The sequence below is a fragment of the Morchella importuna genome (genome assembly GCF_003444635.1).
Source record: "Morchella importuna strain M04M26 chromosome Unknown Morimp01GS032, whole genome shotgun sequence".
NCBI classification, from domain to species: domain Eukaryota; kingdom Fungi; phylum Ascomycota; class Pezizomycetes; order Pezizales; family Morchellaceae; genus Morchella; species Morchella importuna.
This window is the reverse complement of record NW_025763429.1, coordinates 22,636-40,155: the sequence shown is the minus strand read 5'-3', so window position 1 is coordinate 40,155 and position 17,520 is coordinate 22,636. Positions and strand designations below refer to the sequence as shown.

Here is a 17,520-nt window from a genome sequence, read left to right as displayed (position 1 = left end):
GTATTTCTTCCAGGCCTGGTCACTGAGCACTGCAGTACCTATTCTACATGTGTGCCGATACCTGAATGTGCACCTATATTAACCCACAAGTCATATTTCTTGCGAGTAGATGGTCCTGGGGCAATGCACTCGGACCAGATCGCACTGGACATTGGTTCCGAATGATGAAATTCTGCGCCACCTTTTTGCGGGGGAATCACTTTTCAGCCGGTGGTCTTTTGAGCTTTGTATTGGTTCTCGGCGGATTGGTGGAACGACAACAACTGTTTGCCTGGCTGTGAGATCCCACGAGGACAGGTACATATGTACAATTAGTTAGTCTTGTGTGAGGCACTATGCCGAAAAGCTCCATGATGATCTCTTCGACCGCCTTTTTGTGAACCGTCATGGAAGGAGGGAGCATAGCAACTGAAGAATAGAGCTTAGTCTCTTGCGCACAGTGCACGGGTAACACCCCTGACATCTAAGGGTGTTGGGGTTCGCGAACAAAAGAGACATACCGTCACATACCTCCGAATTGAATGGAGAGAAGAGGGGAGTAGAGTAGAGTTTGTATTTTTGTTACCAGCCATAAAGTACAGCACTCTCCCCCTTTCCATTTGTTCCTCGATCCACGTATTTGTATATTTGTTGTCAAAACGGGCGTTTAATAGACCCTGATCAATTCCTGTTAGTTCTTTAGCTTGTCAAATTCAACCAGGAACGAGAGTGTGTGCTGCAGGGGAGGAATAATACTACATGTAGTACTGGCTACTACCTGTATAGCAGGTAGCTCATCATATCTCTCAAGGTCTTCAGAACGCCTGTGGAGAAGCGGAGCGTAGTAGGCCTGTTCACTCTCTCTTTCGCTGAAACCTCGGTAGCTCCCCTCAATTTGCGCTTCAACTAGCAACGGTAAGGGCCGGACAATCCCAAGCAACCTATTTCGTTTTTCATTTTTCTGGGCAGGGTCTGTCAGGTGCCCTTGAAACCGTTCCCCTTTCCCTCCCCCTCTTAACCCAAGCAAGTACTCCACTACAGACAATACAACAGTCCTTGGATCACCACCATCTCCATCTTGCAAGTCGAAGTGCGAAGTGAGAGAAAGCTACCTAGGAAGCTGATCCTGGTGAGGCAAAAAAGCAAGAAGATTGTACACACAGTTTAAACAGACTCAGGGCAAGCAGGCGAACAAAATTTGTTGAGGCCAGACCGAGATCATCATTAACATTCAATACTTAATAATAACATCTGTCTATTGGAAAGGAAAGGAGGCAATCCAACCGCCACAGCACACCCTTTCCACAATCCCTCATCCTACCTATTATTCATTTATCAATCAGGTGTCCCACCCCTCGCTGCTTTCTCTCCACCCATCACAACCTCCCACCCTTTCTCAACCTACCCCCCCATCTCTCCCTTCGCCCAACCCCCGTCCGGCTGTTCGACATTCTCTGGGTCCCTTCACCCTCGTCATAGTTCCTCTGTATCCAACAGCCAACCGCCGTCCTTGTTTCTTCTTCTCTTACTGCTACAGTTACTGCTACCGTTTCCATTACCGCTGCTCCTCTACCTACCGTTGCCGCGTCCCATCCCTCCAACCTCCTGCGCGACTCCACTGAAATCAATAAAGCAATCAATATCTTAGAGATCGACCAATCTTTCGCCATCCCGATCGTGCTCCCCTTCTCATCCGACAGCTTTCCCAATCCTAACATGTCGCTCGTACAGCCCCCTGTCCCAGGTTCGTTATCTATTCTTTCCTGAATCCTGTTATTTTCTGCCGCACTATCAAGAATCATAGAGTTCTATACGTAACCCTTGGCCCACCATCCCCCCTCTCCGTAAAGGGCCGTGTGCTGACCGATGGTCTCCCATCTTTTGTTTAAAACGTCGATAGAGCGCCGCCCCTCTATGAACATGGAGCTAGGGACCAACAACCCATTTCGCCAAAGACTTTCAACCCCCTCCTCTCCCGGTGTTACAGACCCTTTCTCTTTCGGTCCATCTGCTGGCAGGCCACAGTCTAGAAACCCTTTTCTTGACGTATTTGACGACGATAACGATCTTGATCCATTCCCAACTGACCGACCTGGCGCTCATAAATCTAATTCATTTGACGCAACTTCCGCTACAAGACCTCAGCTTTCCCCACAGCTTCTAGGCGCTGCAGCAGAGCTTTTTGTATATGCACCCGACCCTTCCGGTTGATAGTAATTGCGAGAACAGACTACTAATACTCTAGATACAGGAGAATCTTACTATTACAGATCACTCCCAAGATCCTTTCCAAAATATGGACCAAGCCAGGAACAGGATGCCCCCACCCCGTGGTCATCAGTCAAACGGCTCAAGGTCCCGACCGCCACCACCACCGCCATACGAACACCATCATTCGCGATCTTCTGATGATAACTCACAATTGATCTCGATCGATACATTCTCCTCAAACAGTGGGCAACAGAGACAACAGCCCCGTCGCCCCCCACCAAGCGGTCGTCCTTCAAATGGGGATAGACTCCGGGAATCTGACCGCGACCGCGATGCCAGAAGGCGGCCCAGACGCAATTCAGATTCGTCTGTTATGGATGCTCATGATGCCGAGAAAGAGCGGGAAAGAAACGAACGGCGCCGTCGAGAGCAACGTCTGAAAGCCGAAAATGGTTCAGGGTCTGGCTCCCGATCTAAGGGTAAAGATGACGGTGTACGAAGGGACAGAAAGAAGGGCTCGCCTCTAGATGTTATTGACAAACTTGACGTAACCGGAATCTATGGCTCTGGATGTGAGTTAGGTCCTTTCTCTTCTATCTTAGGTATTCTAACAAATCTTAGTGTTTCATCACGATGGTCCATTTGATGCATGCAATCCCCATCGTAATAAGAAAACCCATAAACTCGCACCTGTGCATGCCTTCCCAGCCGATTCAGCAAACAATGCGCTCTCTGGGTTTGGTCCGGTTAGTCTTAAAGCTGACCATTCTCACCTCTTTGGGAACCGAGACCCAGAAGCTTTCCACGATTTTACGAGTACCGGAAGACGCGACTCGGCCTCGGGAAAGCTCGATGTTCGCCCATCAGGTACTCGAACTGCATCATTTGATCCCAAGGCTTCTGAAACTATTCATGGAGATGAGACTGTTGGCCTAGGAACTTCAACGTTTTTAGATGGGGCACCAGCATCAAAGATAGCAATGGAACGAACCATGTCTGAAACAAATGATGATCGGCCTCGGTCTTCAAATGGTGGTAGTGGAGGGGGCCTCCAGCGGAAGAAGTCGTTGGCACAAAAGATTCGATCCATCAGTCAAAATAGAACTAATATGAGCGACGGACCTGTCAGCTCTGGGCACCGCCGCCCTCCCCCCCCAGGAAGATCACCAACGGAATCAAAGTACTCACCCACTACCCCTGTCAGTGCAACAGCAGGCAAAAATGACCGCAATCCTTTTTTCACGGAATATGAAACCGCATACGACAAGAAGGGCGAGGCTATCGCGGAGAGTAAAGGCGAGAGAGCACCAAACTCACCAAAGAAACCGGCCAGGGTAGGCACTGGGGACAAAGGCAGCGAGAATGGACTCTTAAAGCGAGTTAGGAGTTTGTCGAAGTCCAAGAGGCGCAACGATTAGTATGGGTCCATGTGGGTTTTATGAATTAGGTCGTGGGTTATCAAGAGTTGCATGCGTGTTTGTGTCGTGGGAGAAAGTAAACTACGACATCTGTTAGTTTCTTTTAATTTCCTTTTTAAAGTTCTATCCCCTTCGCTTTTACTTTGGTATTGTGTAGGATTGCATAGTGCTTTGGGAGTAGGGCATGGGACAACAAAACCCATTCCCCTGATTTATTGTTTGGTGAAGTTGATATGAGCACATATTCCGCTGGCCGTGGGGCCATCATGTTGGTTGATCGGAATGACTTAAAAGTTTAAACCGGGTCACTTTTACGAATTTCGGAGGCTTGTGTTGGTTCCGGGGCAGCCTTGCCCGTTATATTGTCCTTTTCTATCTGTTTTCATTCCCAGCTATTGAGATACTGGGAATCGGGTTGTTGTTTGGTTTGTTCAGCCCTTTGCATTGATTTTCCAAGGCCGTCTTGAAGTGTTATCAAGGCGGATGGTAGGAGCAGGTTTTGGATTCTACATAAGCCTGGGTGTCATTGATTGTTACCTTATTACATGCTTGTTTAACCCTATTTCCCCAATACCCTGCTTCTTGTTCATTTTTTTCTTTTTCTATATTTCTATTTTCTCTTTACGTGTCATACATAATGGGTGTTTGAACATTAATTCCCTTCACACAATTGTTGCACCCGGAGTCTCCTCACTACATACTAAGTACATGTAGTATATTATAGCTTTCTGTATATGTATTTGATATTTAAGTGTTCACAACAGTGTTCTCATCACTGGGGGGGGACGAACAGCCGCATACCATTGTTTGCGATGAAGAATTTTCCCCCATAGAGTAGCTATTTTACAGCATGTCTTACAACTACATGTACCTGTAGTGTGCCGATTGGGACAACTTGGGTTCTTTATCATGACACTCTAGTCACCGGATCATTTCTGGAAGGATCGTGTATCGAATTTTGAACGTATCTGCTCTCTGACGTTCAGCTTTGCTGTGTCCATAATGCAAGCGATCTAGATAACGACATATGAATGAGCTCCTCAGGAACCCTAGCCCGTGCTCGCAGCGCACTGACAAATTTGTGTACTCTAAGCTCAATGCACTCTAGGTGCTCTTCTACATACATGTATGTACTACGGGAAACCCTGATCCGGACTTATCTTCCCCACATTTTAAAAATGTGTGGCCATCGCCGCCCAAGAGCTGAGTTGATAAAGCTGCGGGTTGGCCAGGTTAGGGTGCAGGCCCCCGCCAGTGAACTCCGTACTTGCTACAACTTAGACATACATGTAGCAATACCCGCATACCTGAACCGGTCCTGGCCGGGCCGAGGGCCGAGACTGGCTGAGTACGGTCATGATGAACAGGAGAGCTGGAGCACCTACATAATACGCAGATTGAGCCCATAGCAAAGATACCGTACAAAACTCGAGCACCTAGTCCTGAATATCCAACGTAATATCGCTAAATTCCAATGTCTTCGCCTCAGTCCCGTCTGGCAAGTATATCGCGCCACCTATGGTCCTCAACTCCATCACCACAGAAAACCAACCTATCAAACAGTAGAGCAGAGCTTTCGCCTACATACTTCCTACCCCGGGCAGCAGCAATTGAGCCTGACGTACGCGACTTCTTTCTTCTACTTGAAGGTTCTGGACTTCCCCAAATATCAGATAAGTAATGTGAATAATAGGTTGAAGCAATCATTCATGTTACTGCCAATGGAAAGGTGCTCCGCCGGTCATACATGGAATTTGCTGATCGAGCCAGAGGTCTCGGGTATTACCTTAAGACTCATGGTTACAAAAGAGGTATGTATTCAACGTAAAGCTTCATAAGCTATGAAGCTTCTAACTCTGACATAGTTGGAATTCTCTGTCCCAATACACCTGCATTTCTGGAATGTATTTTCGGTATAGCTGCCGCAGGTGCTGTTCAAGTAGGCGTGAATTACCGTCTTAAAAAAGAAGACGTCCAGTATATCTTTAAACACGCCGAAGTTGATATCATCATTGTTGATAGAGAGTTTGTGGGGCTGCTAGAAGGCTTTGATGACAAGGTCCCTAGAGTTGTTGATGATGATACAGACGCAACCGTTGGCGAGCTAAGCGGAGACTTTGACCGTATAATATCGGAGGGGTTGGATTATGACAGGAAGTATAGAGGTGGCTGGGAAGGATTGCATATAGAGGCAGAGAGTGAAGACGACGTGTTTGCGTTAGCATACACAAGCGGGACGACTGCAAAGCCGAAGGGGGTCGAGTATACTCACAGAGGGGCATACCTAGCTGCTCTTGCGAATGTTATCGAGTCCGGTTTGAATTGCACGTCAGTTCTTTCTAAGGATAGGGCGAAGTCAGTGCCATGTACAACACTAGTATTCTTGAGGATTTTGAACTTACTCATTTAATATTAAACAGGTACTTGACAATCCTTCCACTTTTCCACGCCGTGGGCTGGACATTCCCATGGGCAGTTGTCAGTGCCCGAGGAACCCACTACTGCATGAGTAAGTAATGACCTCTGTTTGGTAGGAATCATTAATTAAAGCGGTGAATAGGAAAAATCGACTATGAGGAAATGTGGCGGCTGCTGAAGTTTGAAGGCATCACCCATTTCAATGCAGCGCCAACAGTTAATACCCTGCTCTGCCGTTCCCCTCAAGCAGAGCGGCTACCACGAGCAGTCCGAGTCACGGTGGCTGCGTCTCCCCCATCAGCAAAGCTTTTTGAGGATATGATTTCATTGAATCTTATTCCAGTTCACGTCTATGGTTTGGTATGTAGCTCTGTATAATCGATGGCTCCCCAATTATATCAGAGATTAATTTTTTAAATAGACAGAAACGTAAGTTCATATACGATAGATATGATCAAAGTGTGGTTATGATTAATACCAAGAGATGCTGATACCGATGCTCCAGATATGGTCCTATTACAAAAGGGTATTTTCTTCCAGAGTGGCTTGATCTATCACCGGAAGAAATGTACAAAAAGATGGCTCGGCAGGGTTCGTTACCTCTATCTTTTATATCTAAAAAGAAAGATATGCTTATTGATTACCAGGTCACGGATTTGTAACCAGTAAAATGGTCCGTGTTATCAAGCCTGATATAACAGAGGTGATAGATGTGAAAAAAGATGGGGTTGAAATTGGTGAGATAGTATTCGCGGGTATGTTCCTAGCTAGTCAAAAGACTGGTTCATGTTTACTGAAATTTGAAAGGAAATATATGCGCACGAGGCTACTATAAGGACGCTGAAGCCACGGCCAAGCTATTTGCGGGTGGTGTCTTACACTCTGGCGATCTTGCCGTCTGCCATCCAGATGGTGCAATTCAAATCTTGGACCGAGCAAAGGATATCATTATCTCAGGTAATCGAACCCAAAGGTTTTTATTATAAGTGCCTCTACTAAATCTAATATATCACTAGGCGGAGAAAACATCAGTAGTGTGTCTCTAGAAGGAATGCTTTCTCGTCACCCAGACATCGTAGAGGTTGGGGTCATTGCTGTTCCAGATTCCCATTTTGGAGAACGTCCAAAGGCATTCATTACTACCACAAACCCACAACTTATGGGGGAGGATGTCATTCTTTGGGCAAAGAAAAGCTCAACAATCTCGGGCTTCATGGTCAGATAACGAACACACGCACTCTCATTTCTGATAGCTGACAATAAGAAAACATATAGGTTCCAAGGGAAGTTGAAATATTGACAGAGTTACCAAAGACATCAACGGGAAAAGTAAAGAAGAATGTTTTGAGAGAGTGGGCGAAAGGTAATCGAGAAGCTAGTTGATTACTTCTAGGTCTCGAGACATTACTCCAATATAGAATTAGTACATGTATGCATGGGAAAGGGGGCATTTATCATTCAGACTTTAGTTCGAAAGTTTTGTATGCTTGGTTATACAGAAAAAGGTTGAAATTGAAATCTACCAAACATTCACCTCGACTTTACGTGTAAAGAATAATTGACCTCGTCTGTGTTTTTACACCTAAATTCACGAAGGGTATAACCTCATCGAACCTCCCAGCCCGGAATCTAATAATTTCATTGTGATTTTCACGCGAAAAATATGTAGCAACCTTTTCGGACTGTTGATTGCACAAAACTTCAGCTTCCGCTTCACCTTCAACTTCGGCTTCAACTTGAATGAACAGAGCTCGAATATATCTGGCCCAACATGTGACAATTGAAGCCGACCCGAGCCAACTTTTTTCGAAAGTCTGGGTTAGATTAGAGCCGAATTATTCAGACATTGACCTTTAGAAGCAGAGCTATTCAAAGTCGAGGTTATGTCAAAACGGCGTGGTGGCGCTTCTGGAGGAGAGCCCGGGGAAGGGTTTTTATTTCCAATTCATAGACCTAATAATCAGGGATTTAACCTTTGCATAGGGGACCTGTTAATAGACCAAATCTGATTAAATCCTTGTGGACGTTTAGGATCATGCATGGACGACACCAGCTCCTAAGCCCGTACCGTTGCTCATGCGTTGACAACAAGTACATGTAGTTAATAATTGTTATTAGTAGAGAGGGTGCGAGTGATATTTGATGATTTATTGGGCATCATATTAGTGGACAATACCCTTTTTTTTGTTTTTGTTTAATTCATTAATTGCATGCGACCTTACAGTTATGGCAATGTCTCCTAGACTACCCTGCCAGCTCCCAGCCACGCCCATTAAAGGGAATTCGGCAAGCTAGCAAACATCCACCGCCATCTCAACAAAAGGAAAGAAAATCAACTTCAAACAAGTACAATTTGTGCAGTTTCTCTCTTCCCCCCCCGTCTTTTCCCCAGCACGAATTTTCCTGAATAACTCTGAAGTGCCTCCTTATCCTCCGGCCTTACTAGTATGTCTTCTTTCCAGATCCGGATTGTGCTTTCTTTACCCTGCACTACTAGTAGTACCCCCTCTATTCTGTAGCTATTGTTGTCATTCTCACTTCCAATCAAGGTCGCTGTTGATCTATTGCCACAGTGCCATGCCCATTGTAATGGAGCCATTTCAACTATCTGGTATATGAGTACACACAGGGCCCAGTTACATGCCGAGAGTTATCATTAGCAAAAAACGTGTTTCGCCAGGATGAATCCGCGTGCCCAGATGTCCAAATTCGTTTTTGCCTGCAGAACCTCAGGCTCGTCTTTTAGTCAAATGACCCCGTCTTATGCCCCATCCATTTTTGCCCCTTGTCCTTTGACTACAAAACATGGTCGTTTGACAGCTCCAATTAACAAACGTGTCGCTTGACGCAGACAGGTCATCTTTGAATTACACCATCCTATGCTCGTCTTATTGCCAAATGTCCTCATCTTCACGACCTTTCAAAATTGAATCTTTTGTCAGAAATCTAAGTCCATTCTGTCTAAATACAAATTGCCACTGGCACCCATGAGCCCGTCAGAAATCTTAGTCTCAGGCTAACAATCATTCTCTCTAAATACACACTGCTAATGACCCCCATCAGGGATCTCCACTGCTTGCAATGGCTAAAGACCCGAGTCCCTCGCCGATTTTGTCGTTATGCCTTATTTTCTAAATTGAATATAAATTGTCGCTTGCCTACTACCTGTATAAAATCTATACGTGACTGGCTCCAGTCAAGTGTCTAACCTTATTTCATTAAATCAAATTGTATATCGATAGATCGATAGTACTATTGATAAACCACCTGTCGTTTGTAGCTGACATCATGATCGTCTCGGGTACCAAATGAACGGCGCCAAAAATGCTTTTTATATTTACTAACAATATATCATTAGGTGAGTTAGAGCAACGTGACACCTTTATCGGCCCATGGTCGATGTTGGGGTTTCCATTGAAGTCGGGCTTCAATACATCAGCAAGCTAGCATCCGCTTCTGGGTGATTGTCCCTTTCTCCAGAGATTGATGCCAAGACAACTACTCTCCCTATCCCTCCTATGCCTCCTCACCACTTCGCCTAATCCGTTGAGCCTCTGGAGTATCCTGCCAGTGATACTCTCTGGAGAACTATCCGCCTCAATTTCTTCTCTTGAGTCTCTCCCGCTTCCTCCTTTACCAGGCTTCTCAAGCCTTCTAAAAGGCTTCCTAGACATTTCAGCGGGCTTCTAGCGCTTCTCACAACCCTCTCCAGCCACTCGACACCCTTAGATCATGCCCCAACTGTTACGGGGACAGTCTTTCCACGTATCGCTAGAATCTGATAGAAAGATGTGGCTGTGCAAGATAGAAATCAGGTTTAGATTATTTAAAGATTTATCGCTAGAACTCAATAATCTTTAAGGGCTCTGCTACCGAGTAAAATACTTAACTTTCTGAAGACTGAGGATACGGATATTAGGGCGGAAAGGGTCCTGAGTACTTATACTCCAAAGGACTGCGTTCTCTGCTCCTACTTCCTTACTAAATTCCGGCGCTGGCTTCTAACGGAAAGGAGCAACCACCGCTATCCAGCTTCTCTATAAGCGTTAGCGGGTGCTTCCAGTTCTGAAGGCAACCACCCTTAGTCAAAACTTTTGTAACACCTGCAGTCTTGGTTGTCGCACAACCGGGACCTGCATGAATGAGCTGCCGACTAGGCGTAAGCTTAATCATTGCCGTACGGCTCTTCGCTTATTGTGGACTTCCCCAGCATAGTCCCTGCCAATAAAGTCGGACTTGTAATGCTCAGAGGATATAGAGGATCGACAAGCACTCAGAGGTTCACTCTGGTTGGTCTTCTAATCATTGGTGAGGCATAGACTCGTCAGTCATTACTCCCATGAATAGATCCTCTTCCTATCGCTCAGAATGTAGTTCCTCTGACAGCTGGTAGCTAACCACACTGCCGGCATTTGCATGTCACTGTGCAACTGGCTTCTATCAATAACTCTCAGCATGTAACCGGGCCCTGTATGTACTCATACACCAGACAGTTGAAATGGCTCTGTTACACAAGAAACGTTTTGGGAGGCTCGCAGTGCCTGTTGGTATAACGGAGCCATTTCAACTGTCTGGTGTATGAGTACACACAGGGCACGGTTACATGCTGAGAGTTATTGATAGAAGCCAGTTGCACTGTAACGGGGGTGCTAGGATGGGGCACGACCGTGACTTCGATCAAAATAGAAATGGTAAACGGGGAACGATGAGTTGTGATTGGGCTCGTTCGATCGAAGAATGGAGTTTATTTGTTTGATAGTATTTGAAGCCTAGAAACTTAATAACTTTAAGGGGTCTCCTCGCTAGTAAACATTCCATGACTCCCCGAGTTCAAACTGGGGCAACCGAGTTCTTTTTATCGAAGTTCATCAGCAACCCGTGCATGTCTTCAGGAGACACCGGAGGCTTGGGAGACACCCCACCAACTTTAATTCTCTGGAGGCGGTTGGCCCGTTCGGAGGCCTCCCGGGCCTTCGTTAATGCTCAGGAGGCTCTCGCGACGCTCAAGCATGCCCCCTCGGCACTCTCCGGAGCCTGCATTCATCATATCCGGTTACTCTCTCGACGCCTCGCAACGCCGCTACGATGGCCTCCTGAGCCTTTCAAACACTCCGGGAGGCTCGATATCACTGCACTGAATCTCTAGAGATCCTCTGGGGCGCGATTCTTGCCTACAACTCCCCGAACGGGTTTCTTCATCCAGTGTAGTATCGCGAAACCTCAAGGGGTTGTCCCAGCCTACTAGAAAGCCTTTTGGAAGGCTTACCGAGCCTCCCACTTATTACTACTGGATTACTGGAGCGAGTCACCTCTCACGCTCTCTCCCGAGGGCTGACCGGGCCATCTAGTGGTCTCCTAAGGCTATTCCTCGCCCTAGCACTATCTCCCATGCTCTCCAGAGGGCCTACTAATCCCTCCTGCATTATCATGAGCTAGTTAAATTCGTGCCCCACCCTCCCACGCTCTCCAGAGGGCCTACCAAGCCCTCCTATGGTCTCCCGACCCTATTCTTGGCACAAATACCCCTCCCCCACTCTCTCCTGAGGGCCCACCAAGCCCTCCTGTACTCTCCCGACGCCATTTTGGCACTGACACCCCTTCCCACGATCTCCAGAGGGCCCACCAAGCCCTCCTGTAGTCTCCCGACGCCATTCTTGGCACTGGCACCCCTTCCCACGCTCTCCAGAGGGCCTACCAAGCCCTCCTGTAGTCTCTCGACGCCATTCTTGGCAACAACACCCCTCCCACACTCTCTCCTGAGGGCCCACTAAGCCCTCCTGTAGTCCCTCGACGCCATTTTTGGCGCTGGCACTATCTCTTACGGCCTCCTGAGGGCCCACCAAGCCCTCCTGTAGTCTTCCGACGCTATTCTTGGCACTGGCACCCCTTCCCACGCTCTCCAGAGGGCCCACCAAGCCCTCCTATAGTCTCTCGACACCATTCTTGGCACTGGTACCCCTCCCCACGCTCTCCAGAGGGCCTACCAAGCCCTCCTATGGTCTCCCGACCCTATTCTTGGCACTGGCACTATCTCTTACGGTCTCCTGGGCCTCGTCAAATTATCACACTTCTCCCCATGCCCTCCTGAAGGCTCATTGAGCCCCCGAAGAGTCTCCTGAGAGTGATCACTACTCTTGAAGGCGTTACCCCATTGATTCGGTCTCTGAGAGTCTCTCACGCTTCATAACCCCCGAATCTGATTTACTCCATAATAATAGCTTACAATTTCCCACATCTGTACCTAATAACGAAAGCATCCCTTCAAATAAATAAAAACATCGCACAAAAACACATGAAAATCATTTATCCCCTGGCAACGCGTCGCCAGAGGCATTTGTAGAGGCTTCTTGAGCCTTGGCTGCGCCCAAATCCCTCCCCGTCGCCACCGGGTTTTCTGAAGCATCATCAGTCCCCAATAATATAGCCCGGTCCCGCTGAGCCTTCCGGCACGCTTTCGCGGCCCTTCACGCCGCGATGTCTGCTGCCAACTGCACATCGTCCTCTTCCCTTCCAACCTTGGATATCACCTCTCGAGGGCCTCGCAACTCCTCAATCTACAGGCCTATCAGTCCCAGTCAATTGCGTGCGCGTCTAAGGTTCTTTACCTTATCTTGAATAGACTCTCTTATTACCTCCAGAGTCCCCAGCTGGTTTTCCTCCGTTCTTCTTCTCCACGTGTTGAACATTCTGGCGTACGTTACTAGGCAAAAGTTAGTACGTCGGGACTCCTAAAGGGCTTGATAAGCCTTACACAGGATATCGGTATTCTGGCTGGGGTTAAAGCGCATTCCTTCCACATAATTGCCCGTTGTCCAACATCGCAAAACAAACCAAATAGCAGTGCAAACTAGACAGATGAATTCCGGGGATATATCATCTACGAACTTAGGATCCTTCGCTCCACGCATCTTGTCACCTTTGTAATATTTTAGAAATATTACTTTTACGATCTCTGGGGCCCAAAAGTGTCGACGACCTGTCTAATAGCTGTTAGACCTTTACATAGGCTGGTTGAGCCTTTGAAATGGCCTATAAAGCCCCATAGCACGTTGAAAGGAGCTCTTACGGCATAGTTGTCGGGGTCACTAATGAAACGATCATTCTCGAGTAGATAGTTAACTTTGTCAGCCCTCGTCTCTGGGGTTGTTAGGTCCTTCAAGCCGTATAAGAGGCCTTTTGCGACAAAGTCTTTGATTGCAAACACAAGGTGCGATCTCACTCGTGAACTTGCGATTTGAACCTGTGAATAGTTAGCACAGGGCTAACAAGCCTACTAGGAGGCTTGATCAGCTCTTACCTCACTCTTCGCGCTGTTAATTAGGGTTATGTTTGTATTAAAATGAACGTTAGCCTCCGACCAAAATCGCCGGACGTTAACGGTAAGAGATTCAGGCATTGGCCAAGGCTCCTCAAGCAATGTATGCCGCGAGAGAAGCTCCTTAGCATACCTGATAATCGGCTTTGCCTCCGCTGGCACGTCCCCCTGTCAGAGCCGTAAACTGACTCTGGCGCTGGTGTGGCACATGCTTGCGTGGGTGGGGTTGCACGATAGGGCTGAGAAGGCGGAGGTGTACGTTCAATGTGATGTTCATTTCGCAATGTACTAGACAAGCGAAATGAGGTGCTTGGTGATGTAGACTCGGGCTCGGAAGCTAGGGAAGCCCTGCTCATGGCTCGGGAGGGAGTCCCCGACCTTTTTGAAGTAACCGTCGTACGGCTTCCATACTGCCTGGTGTTATCACCTTATCCGCAACCTACGGGTTGTGGTTAATACCTGTACTGTATTAACTCCCACGGCAGATGAAAGAATTGCTTCGGCTGCTGTGCCACTAATTCTTCTCCTAGAGGCTGCAACAGCCCTGGCGGAGGCTACAGGAGCCTCCCTTGGCCTCTTACCAGCACGAATTCCCTGGCTGGGTACTGGCGGTGCCCGTGGTGGTGGTGCCCGTGTAGGCCGTGCTCGTGTTGGCGGAGGTGGTGGAGACACCCTTCGTTCAGATAAGGGCATCACGGGTGGGGAATTTTCGTCCCCGGGCTCTTCATAGTCGTCATAATCGTCCTCATAGACATCTACCTCGTCCTCCTCCGCCACTGGGTGATCGTCGAAGTCAATCCACGGCTGTGAGCTTTCTAAAACGCCGTTTACCAATATTTGGCCCCCGGGCGAGCTCAATGGGCCATCTCGATAGCCCGAAGGGCCATGAAAGGAATCTTGGTCAGTATCCAGCTCTGTAGGTGATCCCGACCTCACACTGCTAGCGACACTTGAAACACTCATCGCCTCCCTAAGCCGTTTATTAACAGAGGTGGAGATAGTAGTGTTGGTTGCACCATATCGATCGTCAATGGCACGTTTGGTGGTTCTTTGCCTTTGGGAAGTCATGATAATGTTTGTGGGGAAAAGAATGGCCAGGTAGGCACTGGAGAATGCTTCCGAGGCTCACTATTAATACAGTATGCTTAGCAACCTCTAATATTCTTTTTTTTTCTCTTAGTTGGCTAAGCTATATGCAGTCATCCGAATGCTTGGCGAGCAGAAAACTCTGCATTTTCTTGGGCTGAGCTATACCGCTTATATTCACCCGCCTATCGTCTAAAGGCTTAGGAAGCCTTTTGAATCGCCAATGAAGAAAACGCGGGAGGAAAAACAGATCTTATAAGTAATAATAAATGCTACGATGAGGCGACTAACCCTAAAACAAATAAGAAAGTCTAAAGAGGCAGCTGCACCAGAAATAGAAAAAGAAAAAAACTGCCTAACAAGCTTTGAAGAAGGCTTCTCAAGCCTTCTCTAGCCGAACATACGTGTAGCGCTCACCAAATAGATAAGGTAAGCTAATTCCAAAACAGATATAAAAAGCCTAAAAAGGCAACTACACTTACCAGATAGGGCACTTGGCTAATAAAAAAAATAAAAACTGATCAACAAACCAATGATCCCCCAAGAAGGCTCCCCGAGCCTCCAAATAGCTTAACATGCCGCCCCTAGCTAGCATTATCAGTTACCGTCATCGTCATCCTCATCGTCGTCGCCTTCTCCTTCGACATCGTTTTCGTCTCCAACTATGCCGCCGCTATGCCTAAATAGATGGTTTCTCTCAGCCAATGTCCAAATCTTGAGGCGGTCATAGTGGCAAGACATAAAGCCAATGCCATTCGGAAACTTCAATCTATACCGCCTAACTAGCCTACGCCCTATTGTTTGGTATCTTTCCACCCGTTCATCAAATACCGCCATTAACTCCTGGAAACCGGTATCGCTTTGGGGCATAGCAAAATTCAGACCAGTGTTATTTACCTTATCAATAAAGGTAAGCATTTGCTCCTCCTTATCGACTTCTATCATTTGGAAATCGTGTTCATCCAGGTCCTCCCACCCATCAGGCGGAGGAGTTTCGGGTCTATGTCTAGGCCCGGCAAGCAGTGCACGAGGCCTATGGAGCACGGCACAAAGCCTCAAAGGTTTGGCTTCACTGGTCTTGCGCCAGGCCTCCAACTCCTCCGCGTCACCAATACGAACATTTTCCGGATTAAGTGCATACGCTGCCCCAGCCGTCCTAGGGGGTCCGTTTGACATGGCTCCGTAGAAGGCCCGGATGACCCTCGGGGGCAGACCGTCGGCAACCTTTGGGACACGCTTCATTGCGACCTTGGCCAACTCTGCTAAGGACACCTCCTCGAGGACGCCTATAGACACCGGTAGTGCTGCTGGACCGTACCAGTCAATCTCACGGTAAGCCGCCCTGACGACGGCTCCCATCTTCGTTGGGTCAATAACATGTATGGTTATTGCAGGCCTGTAGGGTATTCCCATGGCCTTCCAAACCTCTGCCGCAGCCAAGGTGGGATTCTCGTTGGACTCGCCTCCCCCCTCATTGATCCCGGCTAAAGCCCTGGCTCCACGGGTGTGGGCTCTGTTCACTTTGTGGGATCGGTCGCCAATGAGATAACCGAGGGCTGCTTTGATCTTCTCGGAGGCCCCCGAGCCCTCCCTCATGTAACTTTGCTTTAAGGCTTTGAGACCTTTGTGATTTATAAGCCAATCCCTCAATTGCTCGAATAAATCAAGTCCAGAGGTTGTCTTGTTGACCCAGCCAATTCTTGTCATCTGGTCACTGAGCGCAGTACGGAGAGCCCTGTAGACATCATCTCTTCCGGTAAGTTGCAGAATCTCCCTCATCTGTTCAATACTGGTAATTTTATAGGCAGCTGAGGCTCTTCCCCTGCGTGGTGGCATGCTTGGTGAATCGGCTGAAGCCTTTTGAGCCTTTTCAGGGGTCGCAGGAGCCTTTGAACGAGCCTTTGCTGATTGGGGGGCGTCGGGTTCGTCGAGGATAGTTGTGTCGCTTTCGGTGTCACTTTCTTCCGGATTACCAGTATATTCAAAGGGGGGTCGACTCGGAGTTGGGGGTTTGGAGATTTTGCTTTGTTGCTCTTCTTGCAAGGCGGAGCGGCCTACCTCGAGGCTGGATGCGTGTGGTCGAGAGCCTGTTAGGCCTTCGGGTCCAGGAGAGGCTCTACCAGAGGCTTCTGGGAGAGATTCTGTATCGGCTCTACTAGTTCTGCTTGCAATTTCTGGTACAACTGTTTTTGTTGCAGCGAGGGTGGCGTGGTGGTCCTTGATTTGCTGTATGTGTGCTTCGTACGCTGCTAGGAGAGCGACCGAGTCAAAGTCTTCGAAATCGTTGTCTTCAGAGGCCTGGGAGTCCTCTTCAACTGGAGGTGGTTCTTCGCCTTCCTTGAGATAGTCAAATGCCAGTACCAAGCGGTCCGCGTATGCCTGTGTGCTTTGAGAGGCTTGGGGAGATTCCGGAAAGGCCTGGTCTTCGACTGCAGGTGCTTCTTCTGCAGGTGCTTCTTCGGCCGGAATGGATGCTTCGACTGGAGGGTTGACGAAGGCCAGAGGGGGTGCTATTGGGGTTGGGGTGGATTCGCTAATGCGCGGACGTTTGCGTTCTCGTGAGTCTTCGTCGGAGGAATACCAAGCTCCAGGGCAATGGGGGAATTCTCCCAAAGGTCGAGTCTGTGTATAGATATGTGAATGATATGTATTTAGAATTAGAAAGGTCAACGTACCATTTTATATATCCGTGGGTTATATTCAAGTGAACGTTAGTTGAAATCCTGACCCTAGCTTAACTTGGGGGCTTGGGGGAGTATCAAGAGTGCGAATGGCCTACTAGAAAGCTCCGCGAGCGTGTAGGGGGGTGTCTATATATATTCTCCTAGATGAGGATCCTATACTAGGTCATATATCGAGTTGGTATTGTTTGTTGAAGTTGGGTCATGCTATATCACTCGGGTTGGTGGTTCGGACCTTTTCAAAGGCCTAACAAACACATTTATGAGCTCAATAAGCCTAACCACCATGCACTAGGTCAGTTTTTGGTTTAGCGTGTGGAGAGCTATTTGCCAAGACTAGGTTGACAAATCATTTGTGCCAAGTCATTTCTTTTGGATGGCTTACAGAGCCTTTTAGATGGCTTTAGGAGCC

General features: G+C 47.9%; 4 protein-coding genes across 4 annotated transcripts; 2 read left to right on the top strand and 2 right to left on the bottom strand.

Annotated features, from left to right (window-relative positions):
* Positions 1-1,695: 1,695 nt before the first annotated feature.
* Positions 1,696-3,608, top strand: LAJ45_08805 (uncharacterized protein; the record flags this gene model as incomplete). The annotated part of the gene is made up of 4 exons (XM_046118354.1): positions 1,696-1,723; positions 1,880-2,163; positions 2,231-2,762; positions 2,812-3,608. The coding sequence occupies 4 exons, from the start codon at positions 1,696-1,698 to the stop codon at positions 3,606-3,608; spliced, it is 1,641 nt and encodes a 546-aa protein (XP_045968310.1).
* A 1,474-nt stretch (positions 3,609-5,082) lies between these two features.
* On the top strand, positions 5,083-7,409 carry LAJ45_08804 (uncharacterized protein; the record flags this gene model as incomplete). The annotated part of the gene is made up of 12 exons (XM_046118353.1): positions 5,083-5,110; positions 5,180-5,229; positions 5,302-5,419; positions 5,474-5,963; positions 6,029-6,117; positions 6,169-6,386; positions 6,448-6,455; positions 6,532-6,617; positions 6,674-6,781; positions 6,834-6,983; positions 7,043-7,242; positions 7,302-7,409. The coding sequence occupies 12 exons, from the start codon at positions 5,083-5,085 to the stop codon at positions 7,407-7,409; spliced, it is 1,653 nt and encodes a 550-aa protein (XP_045968309.1).
* Positions 7,410-12,969: 5,560 nt separating this feature from the next.
* Positions 12,970-14,409, bottom strand: LAJ45_08803 (uncharacterized protein; the record flags this gene model as incomplete). Its single annotated transcript, XM_046118352.1, has 3 exons — positions 12,970-13,266; positions 13,324-13,496; positions 13,785-14,409. 3 exons carry the CDS (start codon positions 14,407-14,409, stop codon positions 12,970-12,972), a joined length of 1,095 nt encoding a protein of 364 aa, XP_045968308.1.
* A 615-nt stretch (positions 14,410-15,024) lies between these two features.
* On the bottom strand, positions 15,025-17,105 carry LAJ45_08802 (uncharacterized protein; the record flags this gene model as incomplete). The annotated part of the gene is made up of 2 exons (XM_046118351.1): positions 15,025-17,049; positions 17,103-17,105. The coding sequence occupies 2 exons, from the start codon at positions 17,103-17,105 to the stop codon at positions 15,025-15,027; spliced, it is 2,028 nt and encodes a 675-aa protein (XP_045968307.1).
* Positions 17,106-17,520: the final 415 nt, after the last annotated feature.